At 35.6% G+C, this 27,575-nt stretch overlaps 1 protein-coding gene across 1 annotated transcript in view; it reads right to left on the bottom strand.

Moving 5' to 3' along the window:
• Positions 1–14,566: 14,566 nt before the first annotated feature.
• LOC125676227 (uncharacterized) overlaps positions 14,567–27,575 on the bottom strand; it is a 102,286-nt gene continuing 89,277 nt past the window's right edge. Inside the window, exons 15-18 of the mRNA XM_056161018.1 lie at positions 24,367–24,621; positions 19,175–19,405; positions 18,874–18,983; positions 14,567–16,722 (exon numbers count right to left, since the gene is read on the bottom strand). Of these exons, the coding sequence (XP_056016993.1) occupies positions 15,511–16,722; positions 18,874–18,983; positions 19,175–19,405; positions 24,367–24,621 (1,808 nt within the window). The 3' untranslated portion in view covers positions 14,567–15,510. The remainder of the gene's footprint in view (positions 16,723–18,873; positions 18,984–19,174; positions 19,406–24,366; positions 24,622–27,575) is intronic.

Here is a 27,575-nt window from a genome sequence, read left to right as displayed (position 1 = left end):
CGGTCAACAGGGGATGCTTACTCCTCCTAGGCACCTGATCCCACCTCTGGTGTGTCCAGGGGTCCGTGTTTGCCCAACTATCTATTTTGTATTGCTTGTAGGAGTTATGAGATTGATCACTGTTCGTTTTCTTCACATTGCATATAGACACTGGTAAGTGAAAACGTTGTCTGAATTGTACTCCACTATTTTAACATATCAGGTACGCTAAAAATTGTCCATTTTTGTTAAAATATTTCATGTTGATAATTTAGTACAAGAACATTTTTGATAACTATTAATGTAATAATTCTTTGGTTTATGCTTATATTTGATTTTGGTTTAATACAACTCTTCTTTTAAGAAAATGGAGAGAAGGGGGGATTGGCATGACTTACACAACTAAACAATTTATCATTACTTAAATTACTAGAACTTCTACTAAAAACCTCAAGGTACAAACTTATCCTTTATCTTTAAAAGTGTCTATGATGTTACTGAAAATTTGAAATTCATTTCACAGAGCTCTATGCAAATCATATAGTAGGAAAATACCCACATATGTAAGTTCGTAAGCATCAATAATTGACGATGAAAGTTTTATATATCCAATCTACAAAAATAGCCATATGGTCTTAATTTTAAAATCAGCATCGCGTAAATTATATGGTCGTTATAATGATCTAGTTTGCCAATACAACCTATCATTGGGTCAAATTCTGTCTGACGTCTTTCATACCGATTGATAGGCCGTTCTTGGTGCACTGGTTTTGACTACGGGTAACTCTGTTTACCTGGCCATATTGTTAACATGTGGAACATTGTCAACTGTGCTTTCATGGTCTTTTTTCGGAATCCATGAAAACTAATCTGCTAAATACTACAGGTTTCTATTATTTTTATCCGTGCATATGTAAGTCATTCCACAACCGGCTTGGCCAGTTATAATGAAAGTGTGGCATCTCTGACCGGGTTCGATGCCTTCACTGGGTTTGTATCCATGTTTATAATTACCAGTATTCTCTTAGTACTTACCCTTTCGACATTTCGTGTAGCTAATGGTTTTTGCATATATATGGAAGATTTTCTCTTTCTAAAATTTGTTGGTTATGCCAGCATATTTCTATCTACTGATCAGGATATACGGCTCACGGCGGGAGTGAACGGTCGACAGGGGATGCTTACTCCTCCTAGGCAACTGATCCCACCTCTGATGTGTCCAGGGGTCCGTGTTTTCCAAGCTATCTATTTTGTATTGCATGTAGAAGTTATGAGATTGATCACTGTTCGTTATCTTCACCTCTCATTCAAATGGTAGAAATAATTCAATTTCTGGTTTAAGATGTGATTTAATGACAACTTTGTAAAACTAAAGTTACAGTAGATGGTACAATTGTACATACAGCTGTCAAGCTTTGTGGCATAATTCAACATGATGAACATAATATAAAAAAATCGTAGTTTTTACATTACCTTCTTTTTAATGAGCAATTTTGACCCTTTTTTGGGCAAAATTTTAATAGCTTCAATTTTGTATACAAATAATGAGGATTACGTGAATCAACAGAAAAGTACATATATAATATGAGCGTGATTAATTCTACACAATGAGTGCTGCAAAAGTCTAATGGAATATCATTCAATCAGATATTATGGAAAGTTATTTCACCATTATGAATCTAAAAGGCAATAAAACTATTCAATTTATTAGTCACTACCGATTTGTTACACTCGAGGTACACGTGTTCTATGTGTAAATCAGTTGACACTTACTGCATGAGAACTTGGTTGCAGCCCACGAGAAATATGGATTAAAAATGGAATTCTAGGGCGTATGGCTCAATTTGAAAATTCAAAGAAGTTCTCTTGAAAACAAAATTTCTTTTATCAATATTTGATTCAATTTACATCTGAAATTTAAACTGGTTGTTTCCACATTAAAATAAAAGAATTAACTGCCGAGCATGTCTTGGTTTTATCGTTAAAGTGGACAATGAATGCACCAACTCTAACATTGAATGTGGCTATGCACAATATATTCAGTTTGCTTCAATTTCACGCTAACAGACATCAGTTGACGCTATTTTTGCCGATGGAATGATTTCTAGATTGCTGACACGTATGTAAATAAATGCATATCTTTGGAATTGAAAGGTCCACGGAACTGTTATCGTTATATAAAATTTACATATGACTACGAATCTCTATATGGTTTTGGAGATGGGTCTATGCATGAAAACACATGTGTTATAAAAATATGCCGAATAGTCTTGAAGCCGATGTCCTTTTTAGAAAATCCATTATTGATACCTTCAATTAACCCAACACATAAATAAACAAACAAATAACAAGGACGATATAGCCATAATATCAATAAGAGTTACTCCTCAAATCACGAATGAACAATCAGCAAAAATGACAATTGGAAACATGAAATCATCGCATTCCAGCAATCACCTTAACACTCTGTGAACACACCATGTTACATGGATTTTTTTTTTCAGATTGAAGGTTGTTGTAGAAACCGTAACCTCCAAGGTACCGCTGAAGCGTGGACTTTCAGTCAGCGGGACTCCGTGTTTTTAACCAATACTGCAATATGGTCGGTGAAATTACCATTACTAATCCTTTTCTGCATGTAGGAATTTTTGAATAGAATTCTGTGAAATATCACTGTTGACATTAGATTGTATTGCTAGTGATATTCTGGTTGTTTTCTATTTACATATTCACTTGATCGACAGTAGAAAAGTCAGTTTTACAGAAATTTTGCATTGAAACGTCGAATATGTACACATGTTACTAACTCATACATGTGAGTTTTACGAACTTGCTTCTGATCATGTTGTATATATATATATATATATGAAACTTATATGGTACCAATTTCGATGCACCGGATGTGTATTTCGACAAATAATGTCTCTTCAGTGATGATCAAGCCGATATTTTGGAAATCCGAAATACAAATAAACTTGTAGGAGCTAAAAGGAAAACCAGTGTGCCAAAGACTGGAGCCAAATTCGTCTGAGTATCAGAGCTATGTAGGAGGGAGACAATCCTTAATTTTCAAATGAATTTCTAAATCTTATCACAGCAATTAAATATAGATCAATATCCGTATACGAAGTACTTAGCTTCTGGGCTGTAGAGACCCTAAGGAACTTACATTCCATCAGCAGAGGCCTCAACCCAGGGGTTGTAATATAAACCTTATACGGTACCAATTTTGATGCGTCAGATGCACATTTCGACAAATAATGTCATAATATCATATATAATAAAATACGTTCAGCAAAGTATTTGCTACTAGAGCTGAATATTAAATCTAATTGTAAAGATGGTAAGATGTGATAGAGTCTGCATTATTTTGAGTGGAATGATTCCATAGAGGAGTTGATAAAATAAAATCCCCAAAACCTATTTTAAAGCCACAAAAACCAATGAATGAGTTTTACATATAACCAACTTCTCATTTCAGATAATGGTCAAGATCACATTGTGGATAATTGTGGCACGAAATGTGAATCTAAGACGTTTGGAAACTAGACCAGTACATATTCTAGTCAACCAGTATGTGGCCTTATGATAAATCAGCATAAAAAGTCAAGATAACCAACAGTGGTCAATCTTATAAGCAATACAAAATTGATCGGTCACACCTGCCGTGAGTGCTATATATTGATCAGGTAAACGGAATAATTCGTAGTCATAAGCAGTATATAAAGAACGGCCTGATGAAACATGTCACTTAGCAGTTGACAAAACGACAGGTAAATGCTATGCATTCACCAAACTATTAAATATTCCCACTTACTCCCCCTAGGCACCCGATCCCACTTCTGATGTGTCCAGGGGTCCGTGTTTATGCAACTTTCTATTTTGTATTGCTTATAGGAGTTATGAGATTAATCACAGTTCGTTCTCTCCACCTTCCATGAAAAAATATCATTCAACTGGACATAATGAACAGAATATCAAGAAATTCATTTTTTATTCCGTCTTTTTCATTGAGCAAGATCAAGATTTAGGGCTCAGGCGGGTGTGACCGGACGACATGGGATGCTTACTCATCCTAAGCACCTGATACAACCTCTGGTATATCCATGGATCCATGTTTCCCCAGCTCTCTGTTTTGTATTGCTGGACCCCATCAATCACCTGAGTCACCTTGGCTCATATTCAAAGATATTTCCTATATATTCGTACGTAAAACTTTGATCCCTATTGTGGCCTCAACCTACTCCAAAATGGGGGGGGGGGGCATGGGGGGGGCATGATTTTTACAAAATTGAATCTGCACTATGTCATGAAGCTTTCATGTAAATGTAAACTTTTCTGGCCAGTGATTTTTCAGAAGATTTTTAATGATTGTTCCTATATATTTGTAGGTAAAATTTTAAAATTTTGATCCCCTACTGTGACCACATCTTACCCCCGGGGACCATGATTTTTACAAACTTCAATCTGCACTATGTTAGGAAGCTTTTGTGCAAATGTAAACTTCTTTAGCCCAATGGTTTTAAAGGAGAACATTTGTAAATATTTTTTTTCTATTTATTAGTTATGTAAAACTTTCTATTGTGGCCTCATTATAACCCCAGGTGTCATGGCTTTAACAAGTAAGATTTTTCAAGATTTTCCCTATGTATTTGTACCTAAAACTTTCATCTCCTATTACTTCCGGAGGTCACGATTGTAATAAACTTAAATCTGCACCGTTAGAAAGCTTTCATGTAAATTTCCACTTTCCTGGCCCAGTAGTTTTTGAGAAGTTTTTAAAATATTTTCCCGATATATTTATATGCAAATCTTTGATCCCCTATTGTGGCCCCCATCGTACCCCGGGGCAATAATTTTAACAAACGTGAATCTGCACTATGTCAGAAAGATTTCATGTAAGATTCAGCTCTTCTAGCCCAGTGGTTCTTGAGAAGAAGATTTTAAAAGATTTTCCTATATATTTGTATGTAAAACTCTGATCCCCTAGTGTGGCCCCATCGAACCCCTGGGGCCATGAATTTAATAACATTGAATTTGCACTATTTGAGGAAGCTGTAAATTTCAGCTCTTCTGGTCCAGTGGTTCTTGAGAAGAAGATCTTTAAATAACCCCACCCTATTTTTGCATTTTTGTGATTATCTCCCCTTTGAAGGGGCATGAGTCTTAATTTGAACAAATTTGGAAGCCCCTCAGCCAAGGATTCCAAGTTTGGTTATGATTGGTCCAGTGGTTCTGGAGAAGAAGTCGCAAATGTAAAAAAAAAAAAAAAAAACCCACCAAACTTTACAGATGGACAGAAGACGTACGACAGGCGATCAGAAAAGCTCATTTAAGCTTTCAGCTTACCTGAGCTAAAAAATACCGGAAATTCTATTGCGTGTGGTTTGATTTTCAAACTTGTGATATTGTTTTTTTTTTTTAAAGAAGTGCTAAGGTCCCCACTACCCTGAGCCAAGTTATTGCATAAAGGAGTAGATAAAATCAACCCCCAACAACCAGACTTCTTGGATCCGCGACTTACACTATTCGATCGTGATGTTCATTAAATTGGATGCAATTCGTGTCATTTTGAGCATGGAAGCAAAATGTGTTTGTGAAACAATATGTTATGGTCAAACTGAAGGTCAATGTCATCAGTTCAAAAAATGGTACGGAAAGAAATGCCTTGTTGCAAGGAATACACAGATGAAATATAAAGTTCCTATCACTCACAAGTTATGTTTTTGCGGACAAACAGCGAGGCGGTCATGTCATCAACTGTATGCCTTTAAGTCTCCGATTTCGGGATCATACAGACTCTATTTTTAGCATAGCAACATGTATTATTTCATACAGTGTAATGCGATAAATATACAAGTTTTGAACTCATTAGGAAATCAATCTGCTAGTAACCCTTATTTGATAACTGTGGGGAAACACTGTCTTCCGTCCAGCATCGTGTTGCTGAAACTGACTGCTAATTGTAATATCAGGGTATTTAAAACAACATTTCTAGAAATAAATTAATAAAACATGAAGAAAGAACTGAAAAAAGTAAAACTAAATCTAATTAAGCGATAGATGTATTGCAAGTTTCGTTCATCTGATGATTAATATTTAATGATACATCACATGTAAGAGTTTCAATGCGTGGATCTGACTTACCTATCAGAGAGAAGAGTAGTCCGTGGACAGAAATTGCTTTCATCGTGGACGTAGACATCACTACAATGTGTTTTACTACTCTACTGACAAAACAAGACTACGTTAGAAAACAGCTCGCGATTCATCGACGCAAAGAACTGTCATACAGGGTTCTTTTCAACATCATTGATTTTTGTTTAGTTCTAATTTGTTTCAAATACATGTACATGTTATATTGAGTTACTTTCTATTGGCTTTGTAATTAGCGATCTTTTACTTGCGAACGGAGACTAAAACGCGAAATATTTTATGAGGACGGTATACTATTTGTTTTTCATTTTAAATTCAACGTGCACGATGTCGCTTAGAATTTCAAGTATAAGTCAAGCACTGGTCCAGCTGAGAATCAAGCTGAAGAGAATAAGCTGAACATTTCTAATCGAAGAAATATTTTTGCACATTAATTATGACAACAATGAAACACTAAATTAAACTAGTTCTAATTGTAACGGGGACCGTTACAGATGTTCCCCAAACCTCCCCCAATTAAAAAGTGATGTCCTTGTGAATCTATAGGAAAAAATCATTTTATTTTAGCCTTTAATTACATGTAGTACGTTCAATATGGTCATTTCAGTACCAAGAAATGAAAGAAAGCGGTGCACGTGCATACACGCGCACGCGTGTATGATTCCGAATTTTTGTTGATGTCGTTCAACAGGCATTTGTATCATATACCCACAGTATGAATTTCATAACGTTTCCACCAAATATAAGGAAGTTATAGCGATTTTAAAATCGTCCAATCAGAAATCAGCACACGTACATGCACGTGCTGAGCAGTAATTTTAACCACAGCAATTTGTAAGGAGTACCAAGATACATCTAAACCCCTAATATGAATAGAATTTGATGAAAAACAAAAACGTTATCGTCCTTTAAAAATTGAATATTTAAAAAACGTTGCACGCGCATGCGAGTGTGCGTTGGCATTTTTTGTTACACCAACATATAGATACACATATTGTCTACGTATGCTGTGAATATCATCTCATTCGCTTCATAAATAAGATAGTTACAAACGTTTTAGCATTATCCAATCAAAATGAAGCTCACGTGCATGCGCGTGCAAATTGGTAATTTTGACCATGTAAATCAGTTAAGGGTCTCAATATCTACCTATGATATGAATTTCAAGCCATTTCAATGAACAACAAAAAAGTTAGACTGATTCCAAAGTTAGCGTACAAATTTTGTAATGTGCGTGCACGCGCATGCGTGCGCGTGCTGGCAAAATAACTTTTATTTTTCATATGTACAAATGATATACTATCATCCTATTTAGATTTTATATCGCTTCCTTCAATATTCTGATTTTGCATTTTTTGTACCAAAATTGCAATGCACGTGCGCGCGCGTGCATGCACGTGCAGACAAAATGACTATCACTATGCACATCTACAAACGCTATACTATCATCCTGGAAAGTTTCATATCGATCCCTTTTGTAGTTCCTGAGAACACTACCGGACAAAAAAGTACCGGAGAAAAAGAATAATAATAATAATAATAAGAAACAGAGTAAAAACAATATGTTCCCAAACTTTGTTTGGGGAACATAATAATGTGTACTAGCGGTAGTTACATTCTTACTCCAAAACAAAACATTCAACTGCATTGTACATCTTCAACTTGATCATATTACAAATATACACGCATTGAATAAGCTGGTATTACTGTTAGAATTTATCAAACATTTATTTTACACCATACATGCACTTATCCTATTATATTCACATTTCCAATGTGTTTGCCTTTGATATATTTACAGATTTTAGGGATAAACATTTCCTCATGAATGCACTGCAGAGGTGAACAACGCACCTATGAATACATATAAGTATCTTGTGTCCATTTTAATGCCTGCAGATTTTGACAGTAAGGAATGTAAAATTTGAATATGAAAAAATAAATTTCATAGTTGAAGATGCATGAGGTTATAAACTGCAGCGCTTCACGTTTTCTATGAAGTGCGGTAAAATGAAATTTATTTGTGAAGTAAACAATTGTTCAGCTCTTATCACTGATTTGATTCCACTCTCGTTTTATTCTGATACTTTAATTCATAACTTATTATAATATGGAAAAAAAAATGATTTGCAATGTTATAAACAATCATGTAAATTATAGGATTTTACAATCGACTTCCTGTAAGATGCGCAGTGAGCAGCAGCATTAATTACAGTGGAGGAATATCAGAGAAATGTCTAAAATAGTTGCATGTAGCAACAATGGCACCCGCTGTGAGTTCAATATTATCAAATATGTTTGCCGTCAATGTTTTTAGAAGTTGTAGTGATAGTCATTCCCTCGTTGATGCGCTTATGAATATAGATAAATATAGTACGTTCATTTTCCCTGCTGGGAATTCCGATTGAAATAAAAGCAGAATGTAAATACAAGAGAATGAATTTCAAATTTTGATTTTTCAAAACCGTTCCACTTTGCCATATATTACGTACTACTCAGTTGTATCGCAGTACGGTACAGATTATCGTACATACATACTTATTATCTCGTATGTACGACTTATTTATGTCACGTGTATCACTTAGTCTGTGATAGTACTACTTATTATATCATACGCAATACACAGATAAAGTCTAGTTTTTCATTTGGCAGTGATTACGCAACGCTTCCGTAGCGTAGATCTTCTCAAAGTAACCTTCTGAATACAACTGTAAACTCTTGTGTAACAAGTTATTGTACAGCTTACATCATCAATGGTCGGATGGGAACGATAAACACACACTGAGTGGTATAAACCCGTACAAATAACAAATATGATGTCATAACTAGTTTATCTTTATTATCGATTTTCTAATTAGTAATATGATATTATATTTTTATCGCTCATTTCAATATTCGTTTTTTCTAATTGTATTGTGTCGTCCAATTTTACTAAGACAGATGCATATTACCCACGCATTAAATCCTGGTTATCCGAGTTAATCACCTGTAAAAACATTGATAGGAGTTCGATATTAAAAGGGAACTGGATGATGTACCAGAGCGCGATGTAGTGGATGATTTAGCAAAAGAGAGCAAAGTATAGTTAGTGTCATATAGAAGAAAAATGGCAAACCACATTATTTTACTTGATAATGTAGAACTACAAAGAAAATGATGTAGGAGAAGGGGGGTGGAGTAAACGTAGAAGGTATCATTCTGAGAACAAGAATGGCGTCATATTAAATTATCAAAAAATGAACTTATATTGGATTGCTGTATACAGTTCTGTTTAAATAATATCAGAGTGAAGCCCGTTAGAGTAGACAACTGTTTGATATTCTTTTCATACAAAACTGTGTTAGGCATTTATTGTACTTAAGCATTAATTAATACCTAAATTAATGACAGGCTACTCAGCGATATCGGAAGTTATTTATTTTTCAGACCAAACGAACAAAGAAATGACGTCAGAGCAATGTTCTAGCATTGAAACCTTTGAAAGAGAAAGGACTTGAGAACGAGTTAACTTTACATAGGAACTGACACTACATCAACAAAAATAATGAATAAATGATTGCGGGTCTGTTGTAGCTATGAATGGTTTACTGGTTTATACAACTGATCATACGGGTCAATAAAGCTTAAACCATCGACATGTAGCACATCTATTTCTTCAAAGCTGTGACAGTACAATTAGTTTTGAAGAATATTAGATGTTGCTCAAATCCTAGAACCACGGAACATGCATTACTAGGTCTATAATTATGCTTACTTAATAAAAATATTTTTCCTCCACCATTTCAACATTTCTCCCGTTTTATAATATCTTTGATATGATCTTTAACAGTGACAGTGTACCTGATAAATAATTAATCGAAAATGTCTTAGCGAAAATTTCCCACAGGGGTGATCCTTCACTAACTGACAAGTACCGACCCGAACCTTTGTGTGCTTGTCACACTCAATAAAGGGGTACAGCTACTGTCTTCCGGGTAACCGTTTGAAATTATGCATAGACAAAATCTTAAATAATTCAGCGCTATTCAATTATTGAAAATCTTAAATAGTTCAATGTTATACTTGAGTAAAAAACCCACAATTGTGTGGTTTTGTAATGCCCCGCTATCCTCGTCATGCATTTAGACTGGTTCGATATGAGGATTTTTTTTATCGTACTGATGCAACTGTATACACTGTTTCCACAGGACTCCTCTTTGTAAAAATAAAATTAAACATTGAATAATAACAACATCCACACTATCATTTGTAAAAGTAAACTAGTCTGAGATATATTGTATCTAATAAATAGAACCACTTCTTACCAACTCGTTAAACTTGTTTATCGTAAACGCAGCTCTAACTCAGTTTCAAAAGCGTTTCAGAAAGAAAAGTAACAGCCGGTCATTTCATTTCAATGTGACTCCGAAGGTGGAAGGACAGGTGCTTGATTTTAACAGATAAAATTTACTTCCTGCTCATATTTCAGTAGACTTAGACACCTATGTGTATAGGGCTTAATTGAAGCTGTTTTAGCTATCTAATTCACATGTATATGTTGAAAATGAATATATTAATGTTTACAATTCTATTGATGCTCAAAATAAACAATATTACGTATGGTAACTAAGAATTTCAAATTCATCTCACGTTTACGATATTCATTTTCCTATATTATGATATAAAGTTAATATATCGGTCAATTACAAATGTTTATAAATCCGACAGATTCTGTTACAAAATCTCAACAAAATAGATGGAAAAAATAACACAATGAACAAAATGATATAAGCTATACATTAACAGTTATGCATTTCTTTTAATATAAAAAGGAAATAAATGTTTTCAAAATTTGAGACTCCCAGCTGAAATCCAATGTATTGAATGCCCCCCCCCCCCTATTTTTCATATCATAGAATATATCAGTTTGTTCAAAACATCAATAATATTTGTATTAATTATGGGTTTTGCAACGATCATGGATTAATGAATTTAAGAAAATATTAGTGAAAACTGATATTAATTAGGTTTGAGACGGTGGAACATTAATTGGCAAGATTGGGAATGTACAGCATTCATGACTGGTATATGTTACAGTCAAAACGTAAAAGTAAAGTACAGGTGAAAAGGACTCACATAATTTAGTGTGGACGACCGCAGAGAAATATTGAAATAGTAGTTTTAAGTCAATTTCAATCTACTTTGCAATTGTGTATACATTTGTATCATATGCAAGGTGAAGATAACGAACAGTGATCAATCTCATAACTCCTACAAGCAATACAAAATAGATAGTTGGGCAAACACGGACCCCTGGACACACCAGAGGTGGGATCAGGTGCCTAGGAGGAGTAAGCATCCCCTGTTGACCGGTCACACCCGCCGTGAGCCCCATATCCTGATCAGGTAAACGGAGTTATCCGCAGTCAAAATCAGTGTGCCAAGAACGGCTTAACAATCGGTATGAAACACGTCAGACAGCATTTGACCCAATGCGAGGTTGTATTGACGAACTAGATCGTTATAACAACCATAGAATTTGCGAAATGCTGACTTCAATCGAGACTGTTGAAATCCCTGTACCATCAACTTGTTTGTCAGTAGATTACCTCGATTTAAAAACTGACTATACCCAGAACAAGCTCTTGCATATCGAATCAGTTGAGATATATAAACACCATATGCAGGTGATAATGGAATATTGCTACATAAATGTGGGAAGTTGACGATGAAGAAGCTGAAATCATCTCATTTGTCATACAGTTGAGTTGTTAGTTTGCCGTTAATGTCTACTTTCAATAAAATATCTAAGTATGAAGCAGAAGTGGACGACTCTGTGGTGTCCTTTATTTCCAGCTCACATGGATATATCAAATCGACATATGAATGAAAGCTATCATTGTTAATAGACAAAACGTCATCGATATATCTAAAAGTCGAATTGAAGGTCACAACGAGAGATTTTTTCTTCTCACGTAGAAGTTTTTGAATAAATTCTGCTTCATATGAATATAAAAACAGGTCAGCTAACAAAGGAGCACAATTCGTGTCCATGGGAATTCCAACAGACTGTTGGAAGACCTGATCACCAAAGACCACGAAGATATTGTCAATGAGGAACTCTAGCATATTTTTTATTTCAACTTCAGAGTACTTGTGCGTGGAATCAGAGTGGTGTCTAACAAAGTAAGTTTTGGTATGACTGATCATGAGATATGAATATTTCCGTTTTCCGTTTTTGTTGAAGAAGCAACTGTCTATGATGTCAAAAAGTCTAGTCTTTAATTTATTGTGAGGAATGGTCGTGTATAGTGTTGAAAAGTCATAGGTTTTAATGCTATTGATTTGGGAAAAATTCTGTGATTTCAAGTTTACTAAAAGTTCTTTAGAATTTTTTAGAATCCACATTTGATTAACACCACTTCTGGCATATGTAGTCGCACAGTAAGTTTAAAGTTTCTCCTTCAAAGCTGTTAACATTTTCGTGAGGAGCAAAGATAGGGGCTTGGTAGAGCACTTACTGGATCCAGCAATGTATCTTTGTTTGTAAGGGTTTTTATGTAGTTTAGGAATCCAGTATAGGTACGGTAACTCATATTCATTCGACCCATTGACTGGAATATTAAATGTGTCTAAAACTGATGCATGGTTTTGAAGAATTTCGTCTTTTGAAAGGGCAGTTGGAGTATAAGTATGATTACCAAAAGTGGAATTAATGCCAAGTTCGTTTAAAATACAGTTGTAATAATGAGCCTTACAAACAAAGACAATGTTGTTACTAGCTTTGTCAGCTGGAACCAAAACATATTCCTCATGTAACCTATCTAATTCTTTTATCACTTCTGGTTTACTAAACACAGAAGGATAGATGGTACGTTCTTTTGTTTTCATGTGTCTAATGTGGGATTTTAATATCCCTCTTATGCTTTTAACCCATTCTGACAATGTATCAAGTTCTTCTTTTTCATATTTAGCCCATCGTCTGGCATAATCTTCGACAGAACTCATAATAGAGATGAAGTTCTGTCGCCAATTAAAAGGCCGAGGTTCTCTGTATTTAGGACCTTTAAGAATAAGTGATTTGAGGTCCTCATTTTCAACTATATCAACATCACCAGTAATGACATGTCCAGCTGGTATAAGGCGCACACATATTATGTTTTCTGAAATGCTTTGGTGATCAATGAATGCCTGGGATATTTTCAGTAAATCATCAACACAAACTTTATAACTTTATTTGACTTGGAAATGACGTGTCACTAACCCTAACCTCCAACATTTCATGGACGACATGAACTAGCATGTGGTATGTTGAAAATCGTTGGTATCTTTACCCAAAACCTGAAAATTAATGAGCAAAACGTATCATGTTATGCATTCATAACCCTCCCTCAAGTATCAACCCAATCTCACTGATTCTACTTTATAAAACATTAATTATTCCAGTGTGCTTTGAAATGTCAACACGGTTGTATCTAGAAAATATAATGCTTGAAAAATTACTTTAGTACATGAAATTAAATATCAAACAGTTCAAACAAACGATCATATCACTGGTAACAGTCTCGGGCATCTAACCCACTGAAATATCAGAACGTCAAGCGGACACAACTCGGACAGGGAAGAGGAAGCGATGATATAGACCCCACCTACCAACAGCGGAGATATTCATTATACACTAACCTACAATTACATTAGGGTTAGTCAGACTTCTCCCATAGAAGCAGAAATATTAGAACCTGTGCACCACCAGAGTATACTCTTGGCACTCATAAATCGCCAAACATCTGGATCAGCTTGTAATGGATAGGATGTGACCCGTCGACAGGGGACATCTCCTTCTCCGCCTAGGCACCTAATCCTACTTTTGGTATATCCAGCTGTCCGTGTTTGCCCTACTTTCAATTTTGTATTACTTAATAGGAATTTTGAAATTGATCGTTTTTCGTGATTTTCACCATTCCAAAATGATGCGTTTTTAAATATGTTTTAAATAACTAGTTGCAAGGTCTATCAACTGTATCATAATGAAAAGTTAAGATAACGAACAGCGATCGGACTCATAACTCCTAAAGGCAAGCAAAAATAGATATGGGCAAACATGGACATATATATACAAGAGGTGGGATCAGGTGTCTAGAAGGCGTAAGCACACCATGTCGACCTGTCACACCCTCCATAAGTCCTATATCTTGAACAGAATAGAAGAATTGCATGCATTTGTTGCGAATTTGATCCATGTTACTTTTATTTTATTGACATTTTTAAAGAAAATATCATGCATTCGGTTCCTTTGATATACATGTATGTACTTGTGCATGAATAAGGTAATTAATTATGATATAAACGTAACAGTCTTTTCGAATGAATACTTCGCAGCAATTTATGATTTGCTTTATTTTGAATAAGTAATTTCTATATTGTTACCGTGACCAAATCTTTCACAACTATGACACTTTGTTTCCTATTTATTAACTAAATCACATATACATGTTCGCTAAAGAGAAAATAGAAATGCACATCTGAATGACATGTACATGTAGCATATATATACAAGATATATGAAAATATAACGCATTATTCTACGGAGCCATTAGTTCGAAAGTATGAAAGAAAGGATTCGCACTATTTGACGCAGTCCCGCCACCCAATAGTCCGTTACAATCCAATGACATCCGTTCTAAATCTACAGGTAAACAGCCCTATGAAAATCAACGAAGAAATAGTTTCATTAACTATAAATAGGTAAACATATTAAAATAACATAAATTTGATAATTCGATGATATATCAAATACCTTACAAAAATTAAGTCTTATTTTTATCCAACAAAACGTAATCGATTGAAAGAATATTTTGTCGGACCAGAGAAGTACAACAGAAATAAGTTATTATACATTACGCCATTATTATAATGAAAATACAAAATGAAAATATAGCAGCTTACAAAATGTGTTTACAACAGGTAAAATAAGAATAGAAACATAACAATATTAAACATTTAGTGAACAGCACGTAAGTGGCAACATATGTACAAGTATATCAAATAAAGACATAGCGTCAATTTAGGAAGTTTAACATACCCCAAATGTGTTTATTTACTTTCACGTGTCCTACGTTGGAAATGAAAAGTAACGAATCAGTGTGAATAGTATCACATCAGTTTAGCTGGCATGTGAACTGATTATGTGTTTCTCTGTGAGGAAAGTTGTGACAAATTGTCAGCGCAATATCTTTATTCATGATGAGAAAAAGTCCAGGAAACTTTTGACCTACTCTTAACACTTAAGTAGGTTCCGATGAATCAATCTAGTTAAAACGCAAATTAAACTTGTATTCCTCCGAAAGGAAGCTTGCGAGTCTGATGATGGGCGTACAAATATAAACCGATTGTTGTTTACTTCCAGAACCTTTTCAAATAGTCAGCATTAACTGTATGGTAGTCTTCCATTTCGTGATGAGGACATTTCACTTTCTTCCCTGACCCCAGTTTACTTTCCTCTAAAAACCTCCCCTCTATCTCCAGTCCGATAATCTGATCCTGTTCTTCCATGCACGCGTAGCCTATTTTGAAAGACAGGTGTTTGTGAAATGTGTCGGTGACATCTTTCAATAGCTGGTCAATTCTCTTTCTGATCGCAACTGTAATGTGTTTAATGAGCATGTCTCCCTTTCGTATTATTTGAAGCTGGATTGAAGTAGATGTAACAAGTATTACGACATAGTGATCTTTACGCTTAAACATGGCAGCGTTCTTGTACAGACATTTGATATCATTATTCTTGAGGACTCTCCATTTTCTGATCTGCATACAAGCCACAACAATTCGATAAAAAAGGAAGTAGGGCAAAAAGTCAAAGACGTACACTAACACTGATGTTTTCGATGTTGTATCTTGGATGACCTTTTTCTGGGTTTCTTCAAATTTCCTTTTGTTCATGCAAGGGATATAATGAAGGTCGTGTCCAACAGCCAATAACCCGAGTCGTTCCATATATTTCAACATGGAACCTTTATGATGCAGCAGACCCCTACAATGTTCGCTGTCAGCTTTCTTATTTTGAGTGTTGATATTCTTCTCTTCCAGCTCCCATATATCAACCAGAAGTGAATCTTTCAAGTTCCCTGTGTTGTAGTACTCAATCCAGTCCTGGCGACTAGCATTGTATCCGCTTACGTGCAGCCGGTCTGTGATGATTGTTTTAAATGCATTCACAAACCACTGGACATCAATAATGACTGAATCTTTAAGTCCTTCTTCATTAAAGAAAAGAGCCCGTCCAGCATCATGATAGTAACGCAACATATCAGCTGCACTCTGGACCTTCTCTTTTCCTTTAACAGGCAGTCTACGATGAATGTCCGAGATAGGTACAATTCTTTCCATTTTCTTCTCATTGATCTCGCTGTTCAAAAAAACCCACTCGTGCGGTATCTTCTCGCTCCATCTTGGTTGAGTTGTAATGTCGATAATGCATCTCTCCAGTTCATCGATTGACTGACTTGGTGGAAACTGTATCAGAAAACACCGGTCTTCTCTGATATACTGTGCAAGATCAGATTGAGCTGGTACTACATCTAGTAGGCAATCCAGGAAATTGGCCTTGTCCTGTTGAATTAAAATAGTTATGTTTAAATTATGAATAATCATTTAATAACTTGTAAATTAAGAACATATTAGAAATCAAATGTATGATTTCATAAACAAGCTAATTCAAGGAATCTGCTCAAGGACAGAATAGGTGTTTTGAACAACTAAATTACTTATTTGTTACTATAAAATTATATCAAAATACGCATTTTCAATGCTTTGAAATATATAGCAATATTGAAACTAAGTACTACTACTGTGTATAAACAACTGCAATTACACATGTTACCCCCCCCCCCCCCACCCCCCACCCCACCCAGTGCTACAAACATTAAAACAGCAGTACAAAACATAATGGAAAAATGAAATATTAAATGTAGAATTCTCAAAAAAGCAAGCACTTTTAAAATGTCACATGTATATTTTCAATGATTTTATAACATCTATAATGTACATGGTCTGAAAAATGCTAAGTAAAAGTTGTTAGAGGAATTGGTTACACAAAGTAGGCACAACGATTAAAAAATGGCAAAGTTCAGCTACATGTACATGTAAATTTTTCAAAGAATGTCCGCTCACTTCCAAAAAGACGCATGCGCATCTTCAATGGTTCCACAACAGCTATTCAAGGTCTGAAGGATGTCATATAAATGCTTGAAAAATGACTAAGTACAACTACACGTGCATTTTTTTGAAAAATATATAATAACTTTCAAAAGTACTATACACATATTCAATATGCCTAAAACAACTGTACACAGTTTGAGAAACGTAAAATTAGAGGTGTGAGAGGAGTTGATTACATAAAATAGGTACCGTCTATTCAAGAAATGCTTAAACAATGACTAAGTTCAACTAGACGTAAAATTTTCGAAAAATGTCTGATCACTTTCAAAAAGGCACATGCACCTTTCCAATGTATCCATAACAGCTGTAAAATGTTAAAGGAACGTCAAGTCAGAGGTGTGAGAGGAGTTGATTACATGAAGTAGGTACTCTTACAGGGACGACCGCCCGCCAGCCCGACAACCCGCCATTAATGATTCTATAAGCCTCTAGCACGTTGTGAAATCGCAGCAAAAATGACGAGGATTATCAAATATGTTCTGGAAAAATATAACCGTCACTGCGGTACTTCATCGAAAACCCCATAAAAAATAACCTGTTTTGAAAGTACCACAGACGTGTTTAATAACCAAACATGTTTTCCCATACCTTTGTAAATTTCAAAAAGTCGGTTATTGCTGTTGATATGCTTGTTTATTAAAGAAAACTACTGAAGCTAAATATGACACCGCATCGCACCGTTTTCGCTGAATGAGTTATATTTCATCTATTGTACTAATTCTTTCATTAACTCTAATGGAGAACATAATACCACTAGTTAAGTAACACTTTTCACATAACGAACCAAACCCAGTTGGTGTTTCCCTATCGTATGAGCATAGTACCGGTACATATAATCATTGCATGAAGTGAATTTTTATGTTGAATATCATTCTTTTCATACATCAACTATGAAGAATAACTTACTAACATATTACACGACAAACATTGTGATGAAAATCCATTACTGTCTCATTAAAATTGACTGAAAACTTGGTATACGTATAACTGAATATCGGACAGATGATAACGAAACCGACAGAAGTTGAAGAAACATCTAGTCTATTCCGTTGGTAATAATTTACTTTAGTTGGCATATAAAAAAAGACAGTGTCTCTTATCGGAAATGTTAATACAAATATGTAAAAGTCACATAACTCCGGAACAGCAGAACTGATAAAACTGAAAACCAAATATTTTTTTTGGATTTTTTCTTATCTTAATTCTAGCATTACGTGTAAATTCTATACAAATCTGCTCAATTTGTCACATGATACTGCGTGCTGCATAAACCGTCATTTTATTATTGATGTCAAGACATTCTAAGTCTCATAACTCTATAGACACATCCTAGGAATCTGAAAAAGGGGTTTGCCTTTGCCTAATTCAATAGTTATGTATAAATCTATGGAAATCCTACCAAGGCAACTCGAGTTAGAGCGTGTCATAGAAAGGTTTGATTGGAAATCAGACGGACGCATAGACGAAAGGACAGAACGATTACTACATGACACATCCATATGGCGGGCCCTAGTAAAACATACTTCCCTTCTTTTGTATTACCTTGTACACTGTATTTTCCCAGTGAGAGGCCACGATGATGATCTCCACCTTCTGTCCATCTCTTGTGGAACAATAAGTATGGACAGATTTCAGCCAGAATATGAAATATTCTATAACAAAAAAGATCCATACGAACAACGGGGCTTAACTCTTACATTTACATGTTGCTAATTACACATGGATCAAACATGAGGATGGACTGAACCTAAGAAATGATGTGAAAAGAACATTTTAAATTGCATAAGAGAGAGACTCAAAAGTTCCGTAAATATGAGTACACAGGAAACATATATACTTGTACCTCCGTATGTCCATCCAGCAAAAACGGTGTCCGCCTGGTCACACACTTCCTTATCCACCACCTGGTCCAGACGTTTAGAGGCGTCCACTACCACCATGTAGAAAGCTCTTCTGGTCAGGTAAATCTGATGACAGGCGTAATACGCACACTGCCCTCCAAAGTCAAAGAAAGTTACCGTCTTTTCATCAGTCCCATTGCTGTTCTTTTTGCCACCGATATCTTTTGACCTAACTGTAAAAAGCAATATATTATCACTAAACAGGTTTTGTTTTAAATCTATGTCTAAAAAGTGTGTTATATTTCCATTCTCAATTGATGTTTAGCATATGACGAAGTGGCAAGAATTTCGTAATCATTGAAGGTAAATTTCAAACATGTCTAGTGGTCTAGCGTAACGATGAAACATTTAAACGAGTAATTGGGATTTTTTTAACCAAAAAAAAAATGAACATTGAAATCTTAGAAAATTATTGATAGAGTTGGGATTTTGAAATAGTTTCATTATTAAAGATAGAGGATGTCCATAATCAAATGAAAAAGGAACACGAGAGTCGTTTACCTTTGCTTCATACTTAGATATTTTATTGAAAACAGATATTAACGACAAACGAACATCTCAACTTTATGATAAACGGGATTATTTAAGCTTCTATGCAAGAACTTGTTTTGCGTATTTATTCATCTCAATTGACTCGATGCAAAAGAGCACTGAAGCTTGTTCTGCGATCTATCAATTTTTAGAAAGAGACAGACTACTGACAAACAAGTTGGTGGTGCAGAGATCCCAACTATCTCGTTTAAAGTCAGCAGTTTGCATATTCTATGGTCGTTATAGCAATCTTGTTTTTAAATCAAACATATCATTGGGTCAAATGCTGTCTGACTTGTTTCATACCTGATTGTTAGACCGTTATTGACACACTAATTTTGACTACAGATAACTTCATTTACCTGATCAAAGATCATGGTTGGTGTAACCGGTAGATAGGATATGCGTACTCCCCCTAAGCACATGCTCCCAACTATGGTTACAGTAGTCAATGTTTATCTAACTCTTTATATTGTATTTCATGTAGGAGTTCTGAGATTGATCACTGATCGTGATCTTCACCTTTCATAGTATTGATTTGTTAAAAAAATTCAACTTATTTCAAGATGTCGTATTCATAAATATAGATATCGTCGCCGACAATATGTACCTCTTTAAATTGGGGAACAGGATGGCTTCAGCATATATATTGTTGTAAGCGACAATATGTTCACACGGAACATACGTACTAGGAGGGTGTATACATGTACATATCGTCGCCTCCGGCAATATGTGACAATGAACATGTGTAACATCACAAAGCCTTGACATAAAGGAATGATACTACTAAAGCACGTCTTCCTTAGATTTCCGATTTGATATATGCTTAAGAAATTGTTTTAAATTGTCCACGACCAGACCTTATGCATGCTGCAACGATTTGTACGTGACTTCGACTTTCGTAAAAAAAAAAAAAAAAAGAAAGAGGATAGGACAATGAGTGGTCTACATATTGATACAAGACAGTTCATCATTTGATTATTATGATGAGGATGTGTTGTATTTGAAATCCAAATAAGAGGGCATATACATTTCAAAGAAACTTATGAAAGGTGAATATAACGAACAGTGATCAATCTCATAACTCCTACAAACAATACAAAATAGATAGTTGGGCAAACACGGACCCTTGGACACACTAGAGGTGGGATCAGGTGCCTAGGAGGAGTAAGCATCCCCTGTCGACCGGTCACACCCGCCTTGAGCCCTATATCCTGTTCAGGTAAACGGAGTTATCCGCAGTCAAAATACTTATATATCAAAAACATAACATATTTTTTTTAAAACAGCAAAGTCTACATCTATAAGAGTATGAAGACATGAGAGGATCCGTAGAATTTACAATTTCGATCCTGAGTTTTGGGAGTTTTGTCACTCTTTGGATATAGTATTGATTTCTACATTGAAGGGGAGTTATGAAATTAAAAAGAAGAAGTGGGGGGGTCATGGTGCTTGTTGTTGAGCCACACTGTATTAACATGTCTTTTTTCACTTAGAATGTATTAACGAAATATTACCATGAACTCGATTTGTCTGTTGATGTCAACAGAAAAGAAGCATCAGAAATCAATGAAATCAGGACGCTCTGATGACAGCTATCAATATGATATCTATATAAAAAAATGTTCAATGCTACTGAAATGCGAATGATGACCTTTTCGCACTTAATATACGGATTTTTCACAATACGGAATTTGAAAGTCCTTCAAGAGTAACTCCATTCTTTTTAAATTACATATCATCAAAAAGCTTAGCTTAAATATTTGAGATATAGATGAAAGGCGAAGATAACGAACAGTGATCAATCTCATAACTCCTTTAAGCAATACAAGATAGATACTAGGGCAAACATGGCCCCTAGATATACTTGAGGTGAGATCAGGTTCCTAGGGGATTATGGATTCCCTGTTAACCGCTCACATCCGCCGTGAGCCCTTTCTGGGTTGTCAGTAGTCAATATATATCATTGAGACAGATGCTGTCAGACGAGTTTCATAGGAATTGTTAGGTCGTTCTTGGCACACTGATTTTGACTGCGGACACCTCCGTTTACCTGATCGTGATAAAGGACTCACGGCGGGTGTAACCGGTCGACAGGGGAAGTTTACTCCTCCTAGACACCTTATCCCACCTCTGGTGTTACCAGGGGTCCATGATTGCACATCTATCTATTTTGTATTGCTTATAGGAGTTATGAGACTGATCATTGTACGTTATCTTCACCTTTCATCAGTGTGCCAAGAACGGCCTAACCATTGGTATGAAACAAGTCGGACAACATGTGACCCAATGGTAGGTTACGTTGGTAAACTAGATAGTTATATCGACCATAGTTCTGAAACAAGAGATGTTTGTAAAAACGCAGATGTCCCCAATGGTGCAAAATTGATTAGAGTTATACACACATATCGTCTAATTGATAGTAGCTTCACCAATTCAAAATACTGAACAGACAATATTTTCCTATGTCAAGAGTGAATTGACCATGCGACCTAATATCAATAACGGTCGTTTACTGCTTATGATGTACTAGTGCACCAAGTTCGGTGTCAAACAAGCAACTAATTAATACTTACAATATAGGAGACAGATTTACTATATCCAGTTTAACCTTTGACCTTTGAGAATGTGACCTCAAAATCAATAGTGGTCATCGTCTTCTGACGATGTACCAGTGCACCATGTTTTAGGTCTGTCAAGCAAAAGGTTCTCAAGATATAGAGCGGAAAGTATATTCCTATGTCCTGTTTGACCCTTGACCTTTGACCAAGTGACTGCAAAATCAATAGCGGTCATCCTATTTTACAAATATATCAGTGTACCTGGTTTAATGTCTGGCAAGCAAAGGATTCTCAAGATATTGAGCGAACAGTACATTTCAATGTCCAGTTTGACTCTTGACCTTTGACCAAGTGACCTCAAAATTAATAGGGTTCTCCTCTTCTAAAGCTGTAGCAGTATACCAAATTAGGTGTCCCTCAGGCAAAGGGTTTTCAAGTTATTGAGCGTACAGTAAACTCCAATGTCCAGTTTGACCCTTGACTTTGATCATGTGATGTCAATATCAAAAGGGGCCATCTACTCTTTAGGTTGTATCAGTGTACCAAGTTTGACGTATGTCAATCAAATGGTTCTCAAGATATTGAGCAGACAATATATTCTTATGTCAAGAGTAAATTGACCTTTGACCTTTTGACCTGAAAAACAATAATGCTCCTTAACCCACATATGAAATATCATTAAGATCAAGTGAATGGTCCTCAATATATTGAGCAGACAACATGAGGTCTACCGACCGACATACCGACCGACTGACAGGTGCAAACCAATATGCCCCTCCTCTATGAACTATGAATAACAAGAAGGAGTTATGGATTGAATTTGTGAATTATTGGCCAAAATGCTGAATGTTCATTAGAAATTTCAAGTAAATCAGAAATATGTTTTTTTTAAGAACATGCGTTCTATTTATAAAATATATGAACCAAAGAACAAGGTACGATTGTGTATATCAATAAAAAAAAAAAGGTCCACAAAATTTCTCTGTTTTAAGTGTGTTATGAATTAAGCTTGGTCTGTTTTCAGCAAGTGAAATGGATGCCAAGTATACTATTTCAACTTAATTCAAAGTTATTGCTTATTTGATAGCATCATTACGTCAAGGATCAGACGTTTCCCCGCCTTTTATTCAAATGGAGCCTGGTAACTGTTAAATTTCATCCAGATCATTGTTTGGAAAATGTTTGCCCATCCGTAAAGCAAAATGAAATTAATATATATTGTGCATTAATAGAAGATGAAGAATGTATTTGAATATGAATTTGCTCGACGCATGGGCTATATGATTTCTCAAGGGAGAACCCCTTGAATTTATGAATATGTTTTATTTATTTTTGGCAATTGTGGTAATTTTATGCGAACTTCAATCTCCTGTCATATAACACAGAACAATTTTGGATCAAATTAAACATTGTTTGAGTTTGCTTATACATTCCTTATTCAAATGCCAGATTTTGGGACTCCTGCTGAAGTCATCCATTTTCTGGACTAGATGAATGTAGAAACTGCTACTTGTATAACATATACACGTTTAAATATGTAAAACTTATACAGTACCAATTTTGATGCACCAGATGCGCATTTCGACATATATAATCATTATCGATTTTTGCATAAGACACAAAAACTGCAAATTTATATCGTTTGGATTAAAGAATCCTTCCACCACAAGATTTAATCCATTTAAAACCGTTTTACATTTTGAATCGGCATGCAAACATTTAACAGGATATATGTAAGTGGTAAATATATGATATACTACGTTAAATAGAATAAGTATTGAATCGTTATCTACAGAGTTATGGTAGCATTATACGCAGTTATACTCAAAAGCTGAGTGGCTAACTTTCTTAAACAACCCCTGAACATATTTTGTCATTCAGTGCATATTTTGTCATGATGGATAGTTAACCAGTGCATGTTCCATGACGTCATAATCAGTGATGGACCGATATATACGTGGGACCTTCATATAACGTCGTATTTCATCGAAGTATGGCGGTATTTCGTCATTGAATATTATTTCATCAATCACTATGTTTACCTTTCAATGTTTTCGTTTCTTCACATATTTGGAATATCTCCTCGTGGACCTCCAGTCCTTCCGTTGATGTCACATCCCGTATCTCTGCGTCACTACACCTGAGCAGCCGTTTCAGTAGCGTGGTCTTGCCGGCCCCGGCACATCCTACGATCATCCCCCTGGCGTGGTGGACGGTCTGTGTTCCTCTCTTGGCGTACTCCACGTACCGCTCTCTGGCCTCTTGGTCCCAGAGCAATATTTCTAGAGGTACTTCCACTGTAAAAACAATCCCTCAATTCAACGTTTTACATTAAAATTATTTGAAAAACTCATTTATCAGATGATTGTCAACGTCGTTTGAATTCATTTATAATCTGCTTAAATGGCTCAGTTATCGGAATCCACGGATATAAATGAGGAATATGTTGCAAGAAGTTAGAGATGCCCAATTCTTATTATATTCAATAAACATGACATTGACCATTTTGAACTCACCCTGATACTGAAATTCCTCCCCTGGGGTCATGAAATTTACAATTTTAGTAAATGACTGTCTGCTCTTTTTAAACATCCAAATAGTATAAATTTATGAATTTAGTATCAATAGCACTAAAGAATATTACATACAAAGTGCAGATAACGAACAGTGATCAATCTCATAACTCCTATAAGCAATACACAATATATAGTTGGGCAAACACGGACCCCTGGATGCACCAGAGGTGGGATCAGGTGCCTAGAGGAGTAAGCATCCCCTGTTGACCGGTCACACCCGCACATATAATTACTAATTTGCCATTCTGGCTCTGTCCTGTATTCTGTACCTTTACTCCCGGGCTCATGAAAGTTATATTTGTAATAGAGGCATTCCTGTTCCAGGCATCCCCAATTGCCTCGAATCTCAATTTTCACACATGCTTTATGACAGTACATTTAAGGAGAAATTGAATCTACGTCACCCACGAATAATTACTCCACAAATATACATTTTACACTATCATACACACTGTATATATATGAGTGATTTTAGAATATCTTTTTTATCTATACCAAAAAGATTTCAAAGACCGTTGTTAGAAATTGATCCAAGATAAATCACAATGCAAATCCAAATCACATCATATATCTGTTATGCAAACATTTGTATATACCAATGTGTGCATATAATAGACTCTAGAGTCACTCAGTAGAATCAATCACTTTGAAGTGCAAATATAACAATAAACAGACCCCCCCCCCCCCTCGAAATAATGCATACATATGTACATCACATGTATGTTACAGGTGTTACAGGAGTCATATTATTTGAACAGGTGCCAAAAAGTTTAACTAGAATTTATAAAAATCAAATAGAATTCTGACAAAATGCATGCTACTAGTGGTATCCGCAGAAGTATTTTATAAATAGAAAGGAAATAATTAAAAAAAAAACTGTAAATGGTGTGCGGTAGACACATAATGCCACTTAAACACGTGTCCTATCTATCAAATCAGAGGTGAAAGCGAGAGACAAGGTCACCCAATCATCATAAATGTATGATACACGCTTACTAATGTTTGGCACACACATACACGCACATTCACACACAAACACAGAGAGAGAGAGAGAGAGAGAGAGAGAGAGAGAGAGAGAGAGAGCGAATATCAAAACATCCTTTATTGGAATATTTCCAGCTTTCTGATTGGCAGAGATAATGATATAATGTTTCTGTCACCCCCACGTGCATTCGGGGTGAACATTTGAATTTTCCAACATTGGATTAAAATTGCAGAACATTTAATATGCAAATCGTACACTCTAATAGCCGGTTTCGATATTTCTAATTATTCAATGGAATAATGAAAGGTGAAGATAACGAACAGCGATCAATCTCAGAACTCCTATAATCAATACAAAATAGAAATTCTTTTTAAATCACAGACACCCGGTAATACAAGAAATGGGATCATAGTTATAAGAAAAGCAACACTTATTAACATTTTCCCGGTCAAGGTAATGTTTTAGGTACAGTCCCCGAAGTGTTCTAGTTTACAAATATTTTTCTGTTCGCTCACCGTGCGTTCAGGGTGCGTTCTCTGTGCGCTCACCGTTCACCAACCGCTCGCGTTCACCGTTCACAAAGTGTCCACTGTGCGTTCACTCTTTGGCCTTGCACTGTCATTCGGAACACTAAAGTGCTAGGATCGATTGTGATAGGGAGAAGGAAATGAAAAAAGAACCCCACACACGTGCAATTTCGCATTATGAAATTTGGGCAAAACACGTTTTATAATTATAACCATTAACTTAAGTCTAGACAAGTCAATTCCCCCACTTTGAAATTGAAAAGAAAACTATGCCACACTTTAATGCCTATGTATGATTAAGGTATCTGATCCATAAAACCCACATTTTCCCCCAATAATTAATTGCTATGTTATACAAAACTTGATCAAATGAAAAATACTTAACATACACAGTGATTCACCAAAATTGGTAAGACATATAAGAAATATCTGTTATAGAGTCCCTATGACAAAACACATTTCTGACATATACAGTCAATTAGAATATGATTTCCAAAGAAAGTTCATTGTGAAAGATTCCTACTACCATGGTGTTTCAAATGTGGCATCATCATCATCATCATTCTCTCTCTCTCTCTCTCTCTCTCTCTCTCTCTCTCTCTCTCTCTCTCTCTCTCTCTCATCTTTATCTCACTAAAAATCAAGCATTCTGTTTTCACAAAAGAGTTAGTGCTACAGACATTGTCTTTTCTGAAAATAAATGCTTTTATGGATCGGATACCTGAAATGCCATTTGAAACTGATTTCACAAGGATTTTACGCCCATATCTATGAACGACATTGTGAATAAATTTATTTACTGCTTTCGCCAAATTTGAAATCTTTGTATCGTCAGTCGCTCATACAGAGCACGCACGTAGCCAAAAAAGGAAATGCAATGTACGCAAAACATGGCAAGGGGTCTGGGGCCCTTGAGGCCCACGTGGATCGAGAGCAACGACCTAATGGAGGCCCGGGTATGAATCCCCTGAAGCTCCTGTGTTTTACTAATGAAATCACCTATTATGTGCATAGAAACAGGAGTTCTTGTCAATTTCCAACGTGCATTATTCAGTTTGAATCAACACACCGTTGCTACATCTAGTTTGCCCAACTATCTATTTTGTATTATTTACAGGATTTATGAGATTGATCACTGTTCGTTATCTTCACATTTCATCTAT

The sequence above is a fragment of the Ostrea edulis genome, chromosome 3 (genome assembly GCF_947568905.1).
Source record: "Ostrea edulis chromosome 3, xbOstEdul1.1, whole genome shotgun sequence".
NCBI lineage: Eukaryota > Metazoa > Mollusca > Bivalvia > Ostreida > Ostreidae > Ostrea > Ostrea edulis.
The sequence above is the reverse complement of the archived record's forward strand: the minus strand, read 5'-3'. Positions and strand labels throughout refer to the sequence as shown.